Source organism: Polypterus senegalus, chromosome 13 (genome assembly GCF_016835505.1).
Source record: "Polypterus senegalus isolate Bchr_013 chromosome 13, ASM1683550v1, whole genome shotgun sequence".
Classification (NCBI taxonomy): Eukaryota; Metazoa; Chordata; class Cladistia; order Polypteriformes; family Polypteridae; genus Polypterus; species Polypterus senegalus.
The window spans coordinates 46,628,479-46,645,606 of NC_053166.1; the positions used below are offsets into that span (position 1 = coordinate 46,628,479).

The following is a 17,128-nucleotide window of genomic DNA, read 5'->3' on the forward strand; positions in this document are numbered from 1 at the left end:
TGAACTGACCTCATAAAAGGTCATAAATGAATAATTTCAAATATCATATATACCTACGTCTGTTTTTTTTTTGTTTTTTTTTAAATCATACACCATAAGGTGCATACTAATTCTGCGTGAGTATTCAATAAAACTGAATACAAAAAATCAAGTGACATTGAGATGCGAAGAAGACAGATTCACCAGCGTTTGTGTGTCAGCTTTTATCCCTCCAGATCAGAGAATGTCCAGTTCCATTACCTCAAAACACCACCCACATTTACAGTTACTCCCAGTTTCAAATAAAAACTAGCAGCGTCAGATCCCTAAGGTGGTAGTATGTATCATGATCGTGAAGTGAAGTGAAAAAAAAAACGGTAACTTTTACAAGTACGGTACTATAAATGTATACGGTCTGTTACAGACGCAAACCAACTGAATGTGTGTACTGTATAATATTAACAATAAGAGCAGCTCACTACTGAAAACTGCAAACATAGGAGGCAGTGGAGATCAAACCAGGGACTCTTGATTACAAGTCAGCAAATCTTACCGCTATGCCACGGAAGCTGTTGTATCGTCCTTGAACCTTTTGCAAAAGTGTTTATTACATCTTTGGACTTCAGGCTTTACACATTCTATAGTTTATGCCAACATTTTGTAACATTTATTACTAAAATATGAAAAGGTTTCTGTTTTAACAATGTGTTTACACAGATTACTGTAGAAACGAAACACACATGAAATGCATGTGTTCCGAATAATGATCTATTATTTCCACTGTAAAACTCCAGCAGTTCACTCCAAGATAATCAAACAAGGCATGAGCTGGGAGAACTTAGTGAACGTTCCGTGACGGTGGGGGGATGGAATAGCAGGCTGCTTGTTGCTTGTTTTAATGTGCACATTTACAGAACAAAAGACGCTGACGGAGAGGTGTGAACGGATTTAAGGTGGGCCTGATTTACGAGTTTTCTCGTAGGCTCTGGTAATTCTAGTGTTAAACTCTTAACCCATATGAATAAAACAGTGGTTAACCATTAACATCACTCACTTTAAAGAATATGAGGTGTGATCAGAAAGTACGTTGAATGTTGATGCAGAGCACCATCCAAGAGAAACGCAAAAAAATTCACTGCCGGCTCTGACAAGTCCATCCTAGAGAAGTTTGTGACAAGTTTCATCTTGTTTGATACTGTCAGTCGTTTGTGAGCCACTGTTGAGTTCAATTGTGTTTTTCAAGCTTGTCATTAATAATGGATATCGAGGAACACATTAACATGAAATTTTGTTTCAAATTGCAAAAAGATCAGGAAACCCATCAGATGTTAAAATCGGTTTATGGTGACACTGCACTGACAATTAAGACTGTTTACAAGTGGTTCGATTGATTTCGTAATGGATCTGACAAGAAAAGATCAGGACGTCCTTCAACATCATTCTTCATCATGACAACACTTCTTGTCACACATCCCTTCTAGTACAACAATTTCTGTCGAATAAAAACATTACACTGTGTCCGCATCCACCTTATTCGCAGGATCTGGCACCATGTGACTTCTGGCTGTGTTCTCTAAATTGAAAATGACCATGAAAGGCAAATGATTTCAATCCATTGAGGACATCCAGGCAGCAACAGCAGCCCAACTAAAGACACTCTTCAAAGAAAACTTCCAGAACTGCATCGCAAAGTGGCAGGGTTGGGATAAGTACATTCGAGGGGGAGGAGAGTATTTTGAGGGTAACTAGTAATTGTAAATCTTTTATGCAATAAATGTTTCTTTTTTAAAACATTCATCAAATTTTTTGATCACACCTCGTATAAAACTAGGGGAAATCCTGACTAGTGCCCTCTGTCTCACTTACTTTAGCTCACATTGTTGACCAGTGTACAATTCAACATGCCAATCAACTTTTCTGCAATCTTAAGAGCTTCACTGAACTTATTATTAGTCATGTTATGAAGATTATATTTTCAAACGGCACCCCTAAAGTGAACATATTGTAATGTCTTGAACACAAATGGTGTGTTCTGTGGGACTTAACCTGGAGACACACCTGACTGGAGAGGAGTCACTGGAGGAAGCCTGCTGAGGGCTGGAAGGTGCAGAAAACATCGGCCATGAAGGAGAACGTGGTGAAGTGGGGCTAGGCGATGTTGGGCTGGGAGAGACAAACAAAGCAATGAACAGAAAAAAGATGAAACAGTGAAACATACTCACAAATGGTTATACAGTATATGACCCAAATACAACAAGGCTGCCTGGAAATGAAATTATATTCAGTTCCTTTAGGTGTTAGTCCAGCCTTTGTTGTGTGCGGACAAGAAACATGTTCTTTCACAATAACAGAAAATACAAAAATAAACAAACATGATTAATACAATGGGGTGTACAACAACAGCCCTTCAGGCTGTGATTTCCTTTGGCCGTCTCTGATGCACAAAGAGGACTTGTATAAATGTCAGTACAGGCTATAATAACACATCTGGTTTCAGTGATACAAAACTGTCAATCTTTAAGCCTCATGTCTTTCCAAATAATAAAAAAAGAATAAAGATACTGAAGAAAACCTGGATGAAATAAAAAATGAATACTGTATAAAGGAGATGGACCCTGATGGCTAAACAAACCTGAGTCTACGACGGAAACCCTCACAGCCCTGCTTTGTTTAACCAGCAGTGGCAAAGGCCTTAGCAAAACAAAGCATTCAGGAAATTCAAGTCATCAATTCCAGAGCCACCAAATGGGTGTTCTCTGAGGACACCTTCTGTGCTTAACTGAGTAAAAAAAAAAAAAAAGCATTTAAAACTAGCATTTCAAAATTAATTTACCCGTGCCTTTTTATACTTTTAAGTACAGAACCTTTCAAAAAGCAAGCAACTGAGATACTCAAAGATGAGAATCATAGTAGGCTTCTCTGATACAACCGGATTTGAATAAGATGTAGTAATGTAATATACATCATACATATTTGTAATTCATTCATTGAAATGAAATCAAGACAAAAAAGCAATGTCTTTTTCAATGAGACAGATTACAAAGAATTAGTCATTTTACATTCAGTTGGCTTATTTCATAAAAACTTACCAAAGGTGTGTGAATGATTGAAACCACAAACAGAGGACTGCTTGTGCACACCCGCATCTCACAAGAGAACACTTTCACCTTAATGGAGTTTAAATTAGAACTGAATAACAGTAGCATCCCACAATGATGAGTGGAACTACGTTTTAAAGGACACTTTCCTTGCTGCTGCTGGTAACGACGAATGCTGTAAATATACAACATCTCCAGTTTTTTTCTATGTAAGCTGAAAGCAAGGCTGTTTTCAATCACAATGGTATATTTTTAAAAGATTGTAAGGGGAGCAGGGTTGAGTTATTGAGGGAACAGGCATTCAGTCACTGGTAATTATTATTATTATTTTTTACAGAATTATGATTAAGATATTCCATAATACCAACTAAAGTGGAAAAAATAAGTATGGGTAAGATTTTGGACCTGATTTTAAGACCTCAACCTAGGCACTGGTTTAGGCTGAAGTCATTAACTTGGTGCACAGCAGGCAGGATGGCTCCCGTAAACCTCGGAAAGCCTAAGTTCAAGCTGGATGAGAGAAACTGAGACCACCTGAGAGCCACAATCTGAGAAGCAGGTCAAAATCTGATTTGTAGATATGGCTCTCATGATGTTTGAATGAGGTACGACAGAGGGAGACCTGCTTAGGGGGCAAAATTTAAAACACACACACATACATATATTCCATATTAAATATGAGAGCAGTGAATTAGACAACTTGACAGTGGACAGATAAACAGAGTTAAATAAAACAATCGTGACCAGCACTACTCATTTCATTGAACACAAAAGCAAGTTCACATATATAAACACATGAGGTAAATGTGCATACAATGGCAGGTACTCTATAGCCAAAATGAAGAAAGGACCAGTTTACCGTATCGGGACTTTTTTCTGTTAACAAAAACATGTTCATCTGTTAGGGTTTTATTTGTATCTGTTATAAACCTTAGTGTAAAGCAAATGGGTATAGACGGGCTGCACAGAAGCTGAGCCCAGGTCTGTGTGCAGTCTGCAGATTCTCCCCATGCCCATTTAGGTTTTCTGCAGGTTTTGAAAGATTTCCATGTGATGTTAACTATTGTGAAATAATGTGTCTCCTAATGGACTGGCAACCCATCCAACTCAGCTTCGTTAGGTCAGTGCCCAGTGATGCCAGGACAGGTTCCAACACTTTGTAATGCTGCAATGGAACAGATGGATTCACAAATTGGATGTATAGATCATGGCCGTAAAAACAAAATAAAGCATAACAAATCTCACAAAGAATAATATTGAAAAGTGGCGTAGCCACTGATAGAGTAAACATCATACTGGCATATTTAAATATATCAAAATTACGAAAAAATTCTCAGAAAGCAGTTAGCTATTGTTCAGTACATAAAAGAGCAAATCAAAGACACATTGACAAAAACGCAGATCTGGTCATAGCTGCATGAGATCATGGAAGAGGTTATTCACTTCTAGCACGACCCACCTTTCCTTCTATCAAATGCCGAGTCACTCGGATGCACAACACACAATCATTTTCTGTACTAATCTATGCAGCTGGACATTATTTAACAGGAAATTCCTAATATTTAATAGGTTTTCTCTGTGCCTCCCTCAGAAATAAAATTCAAGATCACAGGGGATTTTGCAGAAAAGCCAATTAGTACCAGATACACCACACTGGCAAACCTGTGTAAAACTTCAGGGAAATTAGTCCAAGTGAGAGCTGCCATCACTCCTCAATCACGTGTTGGTTTTGTTTTGTAAGGTGTACTAAGGATACGTACTTATCATTTTATGTAGCAGCTACGTTTTCATAACCAGAAGCTTTGTTAGAGACTTGTCAGACTTGACAAAGCTCCTATTGTCAGTCTTTCAAAAGCCTTTTCTGTCTGTTTAGTGGTGTAGTCACTTTAAAGTTGTTTTTGGCAAAATGATACTGCCAAATCTCTGCAGGTTTCAAAGCTGCCTAATTGGGAGCATCCTTCTCATCTTCTAAATAACTGTCATATAAAAGCTCATTTTAAAAAATGGGTACATTTGAAACCAAGCATCAAGAAAGAGTGCTACTAGCCCAGTTTGAAGCTCTCAACATAAACTGCATGTGATATTCATGTAGAAATATCTGATCCTCACCCTCTGTAATGGACCATTAAAAATCTCAAAATAATGTCTTTTGGTGATCTTAGTATATTTATTGTTTTGTGAGCTTGGCTATAAAATAAAAATATCAAATAAGTTATTGTAGTATAAAAACAGTTCTTAAAAGAAATCCCAAAAACCCAAGTCAATAATTTTCAAACAAAATCAATTTGTCAGTTTTGAAGAGCAGTTGGTTAGTCAAATATAAATGAAATGCACACAACCATACCTTATTGGAACACTTGACCTGTGTTTGGGATTTAACCTAGAAACAAATTTAAAGACAAAAGACAAGTTTAAGCAATAAGTAAAGAAAAGCAGGCTACACCATGAACACTATGTGCCTATCTAACTCTAAGAGCATTATACTGAAGTAACTTTACACTCCCAGGCAACTAAACCCAGTGGCACACAGGGACTGTCCCATTTTTAGTGTCCTTACAGACATGGTGTGTCCTCTGACAATCGTCACCCTGACCGCTGCTTTACTGGAGTATAGTCACAGGTGCCATCACTATCAAGGGCTGCAGCGACTTAAACAGCATGGCAACATTTCAAAAATAACTTTGCTGAAGTTATCTTTGTACAATTACAAAATACTGGGTCAAGAACACTGTTATCACTGAAATTCCACTCGTTTACAAATTCTGATCCTAAATTTCAAGGTTGATAAAATTATAATATCTTAAATCAGAGTAATCAGTTCCTTTCTCTCTTGATCTCATCACTTGTCATTATAGTAACTCAACTGGTTCGTTTCAGTTTGCTTAATTAAATTCCCTTACCGTAAAGGATATTCATGGAAATTCAATGTTTTCCTGTGGATATCAGGTTATCCAAATTATTGGATGCCACTTGCACATTCACTGAATGGCTTACATGTTCATTGTTTTCTCATTTCATTTATTTATTTACCCTACAAAAAATGCTCCTTGTTAGAATAAAACTGACAAAAATCTAGGCCATCCAATCAGGAGCTAAGCAATGTCCTATCCAATCAGTGGCTGAATATTCTAGCAAATGAAAACAAATGGAAATCTCTGGGTGTCATTAATGCCTGGGGATCACATGCTGAAAGCAAGCAATGAATTATTTCAGTGGAAAGCAACACACAGATGTCCACTCTACTTTAAATGCATAATGAACATGAATCAACCACATATGCATGCATGTACTGTACATATTAAAAGTAGGCTCGGACTTTTCTGACACAAAGGACTTGACAATGTTATGGTATACAGTAATAACGCTAAGAAGAAAAACCAAGTCAAAGACAGCAAAGAAAGCTGGCCTGCTTCAAGCAGCTTCATGCATCCAAACACCACTGGGGCTAAAGTGCTCAGCTCACAGGCAAATAACCTGAAGGTCGCACTTGCTCTCCACAAACGTTATGTGGCAGATGTCAAAGAAACTGCAGCAGCCACTCTTTTCAAAACATCTCAGCTCAACCCGAAATAGAGTACCAGTAACATTCCTTGTTGCACTATTGACTGTCTCCTAAATGTTGTAAACATATTTCTTTACTATTTTTCCATTAGATTTGCACATTTTAAAATCATAAAAAAGAGTTGGTGAATGCTGGTGGTTGGTTATTTTCGATCACAGGAATAGGTCAAAGAAACAATTGCTTTCCAACACACCTGTAAATTTGGTGAAGCGGTGAACATATACTGCATATGTGACTGGTGACACTGCGGATTTTACATCTCAGATGGCTGTGGCAGTCACACAAAGACAGCTCAGTTGCTGGCTGTTACGTATTCCTACCGTGTAACGCTGGCAGCTGCACCCTAACTCTCTGTTAAACAGTAGACCAAGGGCAAATAAACATAGCTCACCTTCAAAAAACTCCCTCTTAAACATTATTTCAATTGGAAACCAGCACACTCTTAACTGGCTCTCTGCAGAATCAGCTGCAGGTTTGCAGACTTACCGCATAATGTGCTTATCACACGATGTTTAGAACATTTAAAAACTGAGCCTTGAATGATTTTATTTTTTTCTCCAGCCGTCTGGAGTTTTTTTTTGTTTTTTCTGTCTACCCTGGCCATTGGACCTTACTCTTATTCTATGTTAATTAATGTTGACTTAATTTATTTTCTTACTGTGTCTTTTATTTTTCTATTCTTTATTATGTAAAGCACTTTGAGCTACTGTTTGTATGAAAATGTGCTTTATAAATAAATGTTGTTACACAGTTGCTTCTTCCGAGTTGCTGATTGTGCTTAACGAAGAAGACTGTGTGTTCTTTTAATCTGAAGAAGAAAGCTAATGCAGGTTGATTGTCAGCGTCACTGCATGTAACCTGTGTGCTTGTGTGCTGAAGAAAAACACCTATTTTGTATAAAGCCTTGAGACTGTTCCTGCCTGCTCAGCAACAAAGTTATTTTTCCATGGAAACCTTTTCTCATCTTCCGGTTCCTTGTGCAACTCTGTGACCCAATATATATTCTTCTTGTGTACTTTTAAACATGGGGCACAGTGGTTGGTATTGACACCTCACAGGAGTTGAGCTCCAGTTCCATTAAATAGCGTCTGCCAATTGTGTTTGTGTTGGTGTGAAGGGTTATCATACTTTAATGGTAAAAATGACCAGATATGAATTATTGTGCACAGCAGATGTTCCCTGTTATGAAATGTGATCTGCTCATGGCTCCCACATTAAGCTACGCAATTCCCAAAAGGAATTTTGAATATAAAAAATTAATAAAGAGATAGAAATGTCTCATCATTTTGGTTTCTGCCAGGCACAAGGATGCTGTCCTAAGAGAAGAACAGCCTTAATGTTCCAGGCTTAAGCATTCTAATTTATATAAACCATGCCTACATCTCCAATACGTTTATTACAGTACAGTAGCTGATTAATGGCAGCACTGCACATATTCACAACCTTCCCCCATACAGCTACAGTGCAGCATGGTAAGCAGATCCATGAAACTGTGTCCTGGTTTTAAGTTGAATGGGCCTATTTGTCTGCCCTCTACCCCCACTGCAGTCTTCTTCTTAATCCTTTATATAAACAGATGTGCCTCAACTTTATTGCCCTTTGGCAAATATATTAATTCATTCAATGATGTAGCTTGCCAATGTATGATATGGCAAGATTTTTCCAAATTTAATTTCCGTTAATCCTCATAGAACAGTGTCCTATTTTCTCAATGTTTACTGCCAGGGCTATACTCCTATTAAATGTTATTGATTTATAGCAAAAATCCGTTTGGTGTAGATGAGGGGAGAACACGACATTAGTCTCACTTACACAGCATGCCCAAAGGGTTTTACTCATTCAGGATATCTGCAATTGGAAAGGAGAAGCAAGGAGACCAGAGCTTATGTAGCAAAGTCCATTTTAAATTGAGGGCAGCAGCATCCTCCATCTGTTATTCCTGTCTTTTCTAGATGCTAAGAGAATTTCCTGAACAGCTGTTCACAGTTTCCAACCCAAAACCCAGTAGTACGTCATTATTTTGCTGGAAATGAACTTCAAAAAGGGAAATGTTGCTGCTGCTGCTGCTGCTGCTGCTTTAATGCAAATGGTGACAAATGTAACTAATAACAGCAAGACAGGGATGCAATTGAATGATGTCTCCCACACACCAAGAAAACATGCTGAGCACCCGCGTGGAGGCTGTGCCAAGAACCCCGCCAAGATTTTCTTTACATCAGCTGTGCTTAAAAAAACACATAAGCAGGCCATTACAGAGTTACTGATCTCATCAGGCCCCATGCGTCATTCTGCCAAATGCAATGCTGCCACAAACTTGACCCCAACCTGTCACCAACCCTACATACACCAAAAGAACGAAGGGAAAAATAAAAATCAAAACACACATGTGCAGTCACCTCTTTAGGAATGCGCTTGACAGTGTGGCATAGTTTGACAAAAGAAGCCTGGGGAAAAAAATAAATTAGAAAAGTTTTTCACTTTTTTAACCATGAAGTTTATTTTCAGTCAGGTCCTTCCTCATGTCACTCTGTGTGCATACACTCCAGTCAGGGAGGAAATGCACAGTGGCATACACAGCATTCTCCAGGGAGACAATAAGAGAAGTCAAGTTAAAAGTCACTTTAAACATTTGGTTAGTGTTTAATCTTTTCAAAGCACAGACTGTTACTGTAAAACCCAATAATTAACTTAAGTAAAGTATACAAGACAAACATGTTGTTTCCCTTTAATACTGCTGTCAAAGGAAGCGTTAAATATTTCAGTTGCATGATCAGTCACTGGGCCTGCTTAATGCATTTTCATGACTACGCCTGTGACTGCACAGCTGGCAGGAAGTAAACTGTGGAAAGTTGAACAGAACAAAAGTTATTACAGCTCAAAGTGGCCGAGCTGCCAAGATCTTGCCTCCTATTTTCAGAAGCAAAACTGAAAGTCTCACGCATACAAATACAGGAGAAATCATAGCAGCCTATTTTAAGAGGAGGTATTCTGTTTCATGTTGGCACCAAGTTAAAGTTGATGAGGAAGGACCCCCTGGACACTGCAATGGTCAATCTAATTGTTTTAAAACTCCAGCACCATGTTGTGATTCTGTGGGATCAGAAATACTTGTCATGCAACAATTTGCCTCTAAGGAGAATACAATGAACTCTGGTAATCTCTTGTAAAAGCTCTCTTTAATGGTTTCCTGTCCATGATGTAAACGGTATGCTCTATGTGTCTGAATTAAGGACTTCATACTGTCTTTACAATTGTATCACAGAAATATTAACATTAAGCAAAGGCAAACTGTAGCACAAAAACGTAAGGTAAAAAATGTTGACTGACAAAAAAAATTAAAATTAAAGGCATTGCTCCTTTTGTCTTACTATCAAACAAGCCAGGTAAGTAAGTATTGGTGGTCCTGCTGCAGCACTGTGGCTTTCCATCTGTCCATCTTTCACAGCCACTTATTCTTTTACTTGGTCAGGAGAAGCTGCTGCCTATCCTGGCAGCATTAGGTGTAAGGAAGAAATCAGCCCTGGATATGGATATATAAACCCCAGGCCACAAAGAGAGAAACCAGGATATAATTTGAACCATGGGGTCTAAAGCCATGAAGTGCCACTGGTCACCGCTACATCTAATTGTCTATAAAAATCCATTAAATCTGTGCACTGATGATCAGATCAGTGCTATAAGCCTTAATTTTGCCTTCCTGCTTGACATTCAGCCAATTGGCTCACTGAACCTAAATCAGTCTTCATTCCCTAAGGCTGCAAGCTGCTCAAAAGCCTGTCCCGTAACTTGATTTGAACTGATATGACCTTTGAGTTAAGCGAGCAGCTCCCTTATGTGATCAAATTACACTCACGCTCACCTGACAGTGTGAGCAGTATCTTGAAGGCAAAGGCCTGTTTATACTATACATACAATAGGAATGAACTCACTGCACTCGCTGGAAATTTTTCAAAATAAATTTCTCAAACGTTCAAAGCTGTTCTGAACACTGACTTCAGGCTTCTGCATGCCACAATTTCACCATCTGAAGCTGGAGGAAACATTCATTTGTGAAGTGTGTACCTCATACTTCACCTCCAGGTTTGTTTACAATCTATTCAGCAATAACAGAGGCCTATACAGAAATTTCACATTTCATTTTTTTTTTTTTAGTTATTCAGCCTACTTCAATAAACAAACACTAGACTGACTGTAGCCCATCACAACACTGATAACATTTAATGCTAAATAAAAATGGATGTAGATTCCTACAACATATTATCCAAACGGCGCAGACTGGTGAAAACAGAATAAACTACAGGACGATAAAAATACAACACCTTAAATTTATTAGTCTTATTCTGAACTGTATTATAAAATGACTGGGTCTAATTGCAGTTGATATCAATATATATATTCATCTTTCAACAGAACAATGACTCAAAGCATACAGCCACGGCCACACTGGAGTGGTTTTGAAGCAAATCTCTGACCATCTTCAAGTGGTCCAGCTAAAGCCCAGACTTGGGCACCATAGAACATTTGTGCAGAAACCTGATGATGGTGGTGGTTTACAGATCTTTAATCTAACAAAGCTGAACAGGATCCACCAGGAAGAATGAGTTATACTGCCCATATCCAGGTGTTGAAAGCTTTTAGAGCCTAACCTTAGAAGACTTGAAGCTGTAATTGCTGCCAGGTTGGGCTTCTACCAAGTACTGAATGAGCAATTTCAGTTTTTGACTTTTAATAAATTTGCAAAGTCTCCTGAAAACATGTTTTCACTTTGTCATTATGAGTTATTCCATATAGACTGATGGGTTAATGTGGCAAATGCATTCTTGTAAAATTAAATCTACAGTACAATAAAGTGTACAAAAAGGGATACATATATGCAGTATGTACTGTATATACATATACAAACATCAAATCTGTGCAGAGCTGCTACTGAATGCATACAGAATGTCTACTGATGTAATTAAAAAATCTACTTGCATTTCAATTATAAATGAACAATACAGGGGGTCCTCGGGTTACAACGTTTCGACATACAACGTTTCGACATACAACGTTTCGAGTTTACAACACTCACTCCCATAAAAACTTAAAAAAATTGAGACATGAGAAGGAATAAAGGTAAGCATTTTTTTACACTCATTCTTTCTGTTACTACAGTAAAGTGTACAGTACAGTATATTTATGTCCTTTTCTTTTTTCTCAGGCTTAGATTTTGTGTTTTTATGTTCTAGATTATAATTTTGCAAATGTGTTAAGATAGGTAAGTGACTTGGGCTAGAGTGTGTTTCGACTTACACCAAAATTCAGGTTACATCACTGTTGTAGGAACGGAACTGTGTCGTAACCCGAGGACCCCTGTACAAGAACACTCAACTCCAGTGTTGTCTTCTGTTAAGCTTATATAAACAGTGAAAATATAAGAATATAAACAATAACAATGCAATACATATACAGAACAATACAATCTCTCTATTAAAAATGTTTTCTGTTCTATCTGTTGGTATTCTTCCTTGACCACTCCCCTCCACATCACTCGCCCAATCATTACTCCTACTGCACACATCGTCTCTCTGTACCACCCCGTAAAATTCTCAGTGCTAACTCGCCCTTCACCGCAGTCGGTTATAATGAAAAAGCAAATCATCTGTTCAAGAATAACAAATTTTAGATTATGATAGAAAAGAGAGGCAAGAGCTGATAATGAACGTCAAAAAAGAAAAAGAACAAAAAAGAGCTGCATTTAATAAAAATCAAGAACAAAGAGAACTGTTTAATAAACGAGAAAGAGAAAAATATCCCAAACAATATGTAAACTGAAATGCAAAAAAGCAATTCATAACATTGTTTTTGATGAGGTGTTAATGTAATTGAATTTTTTATTTACTTTTTATTATGTTTCACTTTTTTCTATGCTTTATTATTCAATGGTATTTAAAATATGCAGTTGTAGTGAAATACTCAAGTAACCGATTTTCTATTTATAACAACTAAGGACCAAAGCGTCTTCCTCCCACACACTGTACACTCTTCTATATGCCAAGTCTTTAAATACAATCACTTTCACTAACGGACAGATGCCCCGACGCCCTTCGAGTGGCTCAGCCACAAGATAGCAGGCACCCAGGGCCAACCGAGCGAAGCGAGCAGGGGGTGGGACCCTGGAGTATATATTAATAAATAAAGTATTACTAGTACATTACTAACTAGTGTTAATTGATTCTGTTCTGCTCTTTCGAAAACAACAAGGAGATTTGTTGTTCAAAGTGTCTGTGAACTTGCACTTTCTTTTTGGCATAATGGGTATTCCTGAATTTATGTAAATGAAAGAATTATGAAAATATTGTTAAATTACTTGAAGAAGTGACTTATTACTTGATCAACTGATAACTAAAAAGATATTTCTTTATATGACAGAATACATGTGTGATTTGTTTAATTAACTGAAACTTTAATAGTTGACTCAATGAGAATATTTACAATTATAAATCCATTTTGGAATAATGGGTGGTAATAACAATATTTTCCATTAAAATATTACAAAGCATTCGTAATTTGTTTTGACCCATCCATCCATTATCCAACCTGCTATATCCTAAATACAGGGTCACGGGAGTCTGCTGGAGCCAATCCCAGCCAACACAGGGCGCAAGGCAGGAAACAAACCCTGGGCAGGGCGCCAGCCCACTGCAGTGTTTTGAACCAAGTCTTGTAAAACATGACTTATTTGCATGGAATGTTATTTGTTATTAAAATCAATAAAATTAAAAAAAAAATTACAAAGCAGTACTTACTCACACTTAAATATGACGGACTGTACTTGGATGTATGAAAGTTCTTAGATCTCACATAGAAAACATGAAATTGTAATTTCGATTTTGAATAAATTTACTTAGTTGTGGTGAATCAGGATTATAAATAACTAAGGAAAGGAACAACACTTATAATGAACTGTCTACTCACCAAGAAGATAAAGCTGAATTCAGATGATGAAGTGAAAAAGCCAAGTTGGACAGACATCAGCTAATCTCGTCAATATCTGCATTGTTTACTACCGGAATTGAAGTGAAGATTCTGGGAAAAAAGTGTGCATACTACTACGCAAATGCTAATTGGTATATGGCTTTCAATTTTTGCGAATGATAAGGATACAGTAATCCCTCGCTATATCGCTCTTCGACTTTCGCAGCTTCACTCCATCGCAGATTTTAAATGTAAGCATATCTAAATATATATCACGGATTTTTCGCTGGTTCGTGGATTTCTACAGACCCATTGTCTTTTAATTTATGGTACATACTTCTTCAGTTTGTTTGCCCAGTTGATTTCATACAAGGAACACTATTGGTGGATGGCTTTGACACTATCCAATCAGAGCATGTATTATATATTAAATAAAACTCCTCAATGATATACAATATGCTTCCTGCGCGGTGCTTGATTGTTTGCTTTTCTCTGTCTCTCTCACTCTCGTTGACATTCTCTGCGCCTGACGGAGGGTTTGTGAGCAGAGGGGCTGTTTGCACAGAGGCTGTTTGTCTAGAGGATACGGACGCTCCTCTAAAAAATGCTGCTTTATCGCGGTGCTTCAGTATACTTAAAAGCCCAAAAGCACGTATTTATTTTTTGATTGTTTGCTTTTCTCTCGCTCTCTCTCTCTCTGAGCATTCTCTGCTCCTGACACACATTCTTTGAAGAGGAAGATATGTTTGCATTCTTTTAATTGTGAGAAAGAACTGTCATCTCTGTCTTGTCATGGAGCACAGTTTAAACTTTGACTAAAGGGTGTTATTTCATGTCTAGAGGGCTCTAATAATGTTAACAGTGTGGGAGAGTTTATAAGGGCTTAAAATATATAAAATAACCATACAAACATATGGTTTCTACTTCGTGGATTTTCATCTAACATGGGGGGTTCTGGAACGCAACCCCCGATCGAGGAGGGATGACTGTATAGAGATTTTCAAATTTAGGAGCCAAAATTCTGGACACTTTTAACATTTTATAAATTCCTCCAGGACAGTCCATGACACGTTAAGAATAAGGACATGTCTGGGAAAATGAGGAGGGTTGGCAGCCCTACCTGCAAGGCTTTAAGAGCAATTATTAGTAAGTCAATGTTAAATTCGCACAAGTATTCATTTAGCTAAAAATTGCAACAGTATCTAATTGAAATCTAATTAATCAGTGTAGATCTCAGTGTTAACATCTAGGGTGCATCATGCAAAACACCTGTTTCTGTTATGCCATTTTCAAAAGTAGTGTTAATTTTTGTGATGCACCATCTGTTGGAATGACAAATGCAATGCATTTAATTGCTAAAAATGTTTGTAATCTGCCATCTTTTGAGACATAGTAGCCGGATGGACTCAAAGGCAGAGACTCATCTTTCTATTAAGGTGGATAACATGTTTAGCTTTACATAGTTGCTGTACATAGATAATAGAAGGCTTACTTAGTCCCTGTCACTTTGCTATAATTCTGATGTAGTGGTAAAATACCTTCTGTTTGTGCAAAAATGACAAAGCACAAGGGCAAACAAATAGTTTTCTGAGCATAGTCATGTATCCATATGGTGAAATAGTAGCTCAGTGATGATATAACATAAAGAAACATATTAAAGATATACAAACCTGAAGCTAAAATGTCATTTTTGTGTTGGTTATAAACTTTCACTTCATTTTGTATGAACTTGTTTTTAACAAAGTTAAAAAATGCAGATACTGTACCTTCACTGTGGAATTTCCTATCTTATGCATCATACTTAATGTTTGAACTTTTGCCATCTCAGTAGCTGTAGAATTGTGAAACTATAAAGAAACACAGTTATACAGGTATTTCACCTCACAGACTCCTAGAAAACATCAGCTTCTTATCTTTCAAGCAGCATTTTGCTTTGCTTATATCTTCATGGCTGTGTTCTTTACTTATGAGAGGTAGAAGGATTTAATTTAACACTAGAATTACCAGAGCCTACGCGAAAACTCATAAATCCGGCCCACCTTAAATCCGTTTGCACCTCTACGTCAGTGTCTTTTGCCCTATAAATGTGCCAATTAAGACAAGCAGCCTGCTATTCCATTCCCCACCATTGCAGAAAGTTCACTAAGTTCTCCCAGCTCATGCCTTGTTTGATTATCTGGGAGTGAACTGCTGGAGTTTTAAAGTGGAAATAATAGATCGTTACTTGGAACACATGCATTTCATGTGTGTTCCATTTCTACAGTAATCTGTGTAAACACATTGTTAAAACAGAAAACAAAAACACGTTAATTATAATTATAGAGTTTTTTTGATGCATTTAATTAAATTCAATAATTATAAATAACTATGTCATTTGGCATAAAATAAATATTGTTGATGGAACATGTCATTCTGTAAAATAGTTTCACCAATTCTTTGACTCAGATAGTTTGATCTGGAACCAGAAATCAGCTCTCTATTCAGAAATCCTGTGACAAAATCATACTATTGACAGCAACAGAAACACTTTTTATTAAGTTATACTTTCCCTTATTTACTCTTACTGTTCCAGCTGTTGTGCTTTTTTGTTTATTTGGAGGCTTTATTACTAAAGCTATAGTTTTTGTGAGACATTGTATTTGCTATTGTGCTTGCTTACAAAAGGAATTCCCATGCAAATAAGAATTACAAGGCACTTCTAGCAAATCCTGAAAAATGAACCTGAATGGTTTTGTCCTGATGTTCTCTACTGGGTGAATCCTCTGGCCAATCTTCCGTGAGCCTGCATTGGACTAGGTAGGTTAATGAGGTATAGATGGAGGTCACTTTTTTTTTTTTATAAGTAGCATCATAATGTGATTATCCAGCTACCAAATGTCAACCCCATTTAATCCAGTTCAGGGCCACAGAGGTTTAGAGTCCATGGGTAGCGTCATATGTCAGATAACAGTCCATGGCAGGACATGCTTGACAAAGTGGCAAGAAAGTAAAGTTCTGCTGCCAAAATAACTAGAAATACTTTAACATACTTTGAAATTTTTTGTGAAAGTCTTATAATTAATCGTTAGCAAGTTATTTTTCTCCACTTCTTTATAAAAAGGTAAATACACAATTTGGAACCAGCAGTACACTACATTATCATTGCTTATCAGATTATGCATTATTTTGTTTCACTTTTTATGGTTTACATTATATACCATATTATTATATATTCTTCCAATACTGCTTATATTTAGACAGAGGGCTTACACATTATGGAAATAAGTTGAGACACCTTAGAATTTTTTTGCATTATATATAATATACAGTACATTGTATATATTTTATACTAGCAAAATACCCCTGCTTCGCAGCGGAGAAGTAGTGTGTTAAAGAAGTTATGAAAAAGAAAAGGAGACATTTTAAAAATAACGTAACATGATTGTCAACGTAATTGTTTTGTCACTGTTGTGAGTGTTGCTGTCATATATATATATATATATATATATATATATATATATATATATATATATATATATATATATATATATAT

General features: G+C 36.9%; 1 protein-coding gene across 7 annotated transcripts in view; it reads right to left on the reverse strand.

The window, feature by feature from the left end:
- The window catches only part of LOC120543278 (rho GTPase-activating protein 26-like), a 250,835-nt gene that overhangs the window by 7,155 nt on the left and 226,552 nt on the right, over positions 1 to 17,128 (reverse strand). For 2 of the 7 annotated variants that reach the window (XM_039776307.1, XM_039776305.1), the window contains exons 21-23: positions 9,036 to 9,083; positions 5,422 to 5,457; positions 2,038 to 2,142 (exon numbers count right to left, since the gene is read on the reverse strand). In XM_039776307.1, the coding sequence (XP_039632241.1) occupies positions 2,038 to 2,142; positions 5,422 to 5,457; positions 9,036 to 9,083 (189 nt within the window). Of the gene's footprint in view, positions 1 to 2,037; positions 2,143 to 5,421; positions 5,458 to 9,023; positions 9,084 to 17,128 lie in introns of those variants that run through there. The other 5 variants (XM_039776311.1, XM_039776306.1, XM_039776308.1 and 2 more) reach the window with 5 other exon arrangements.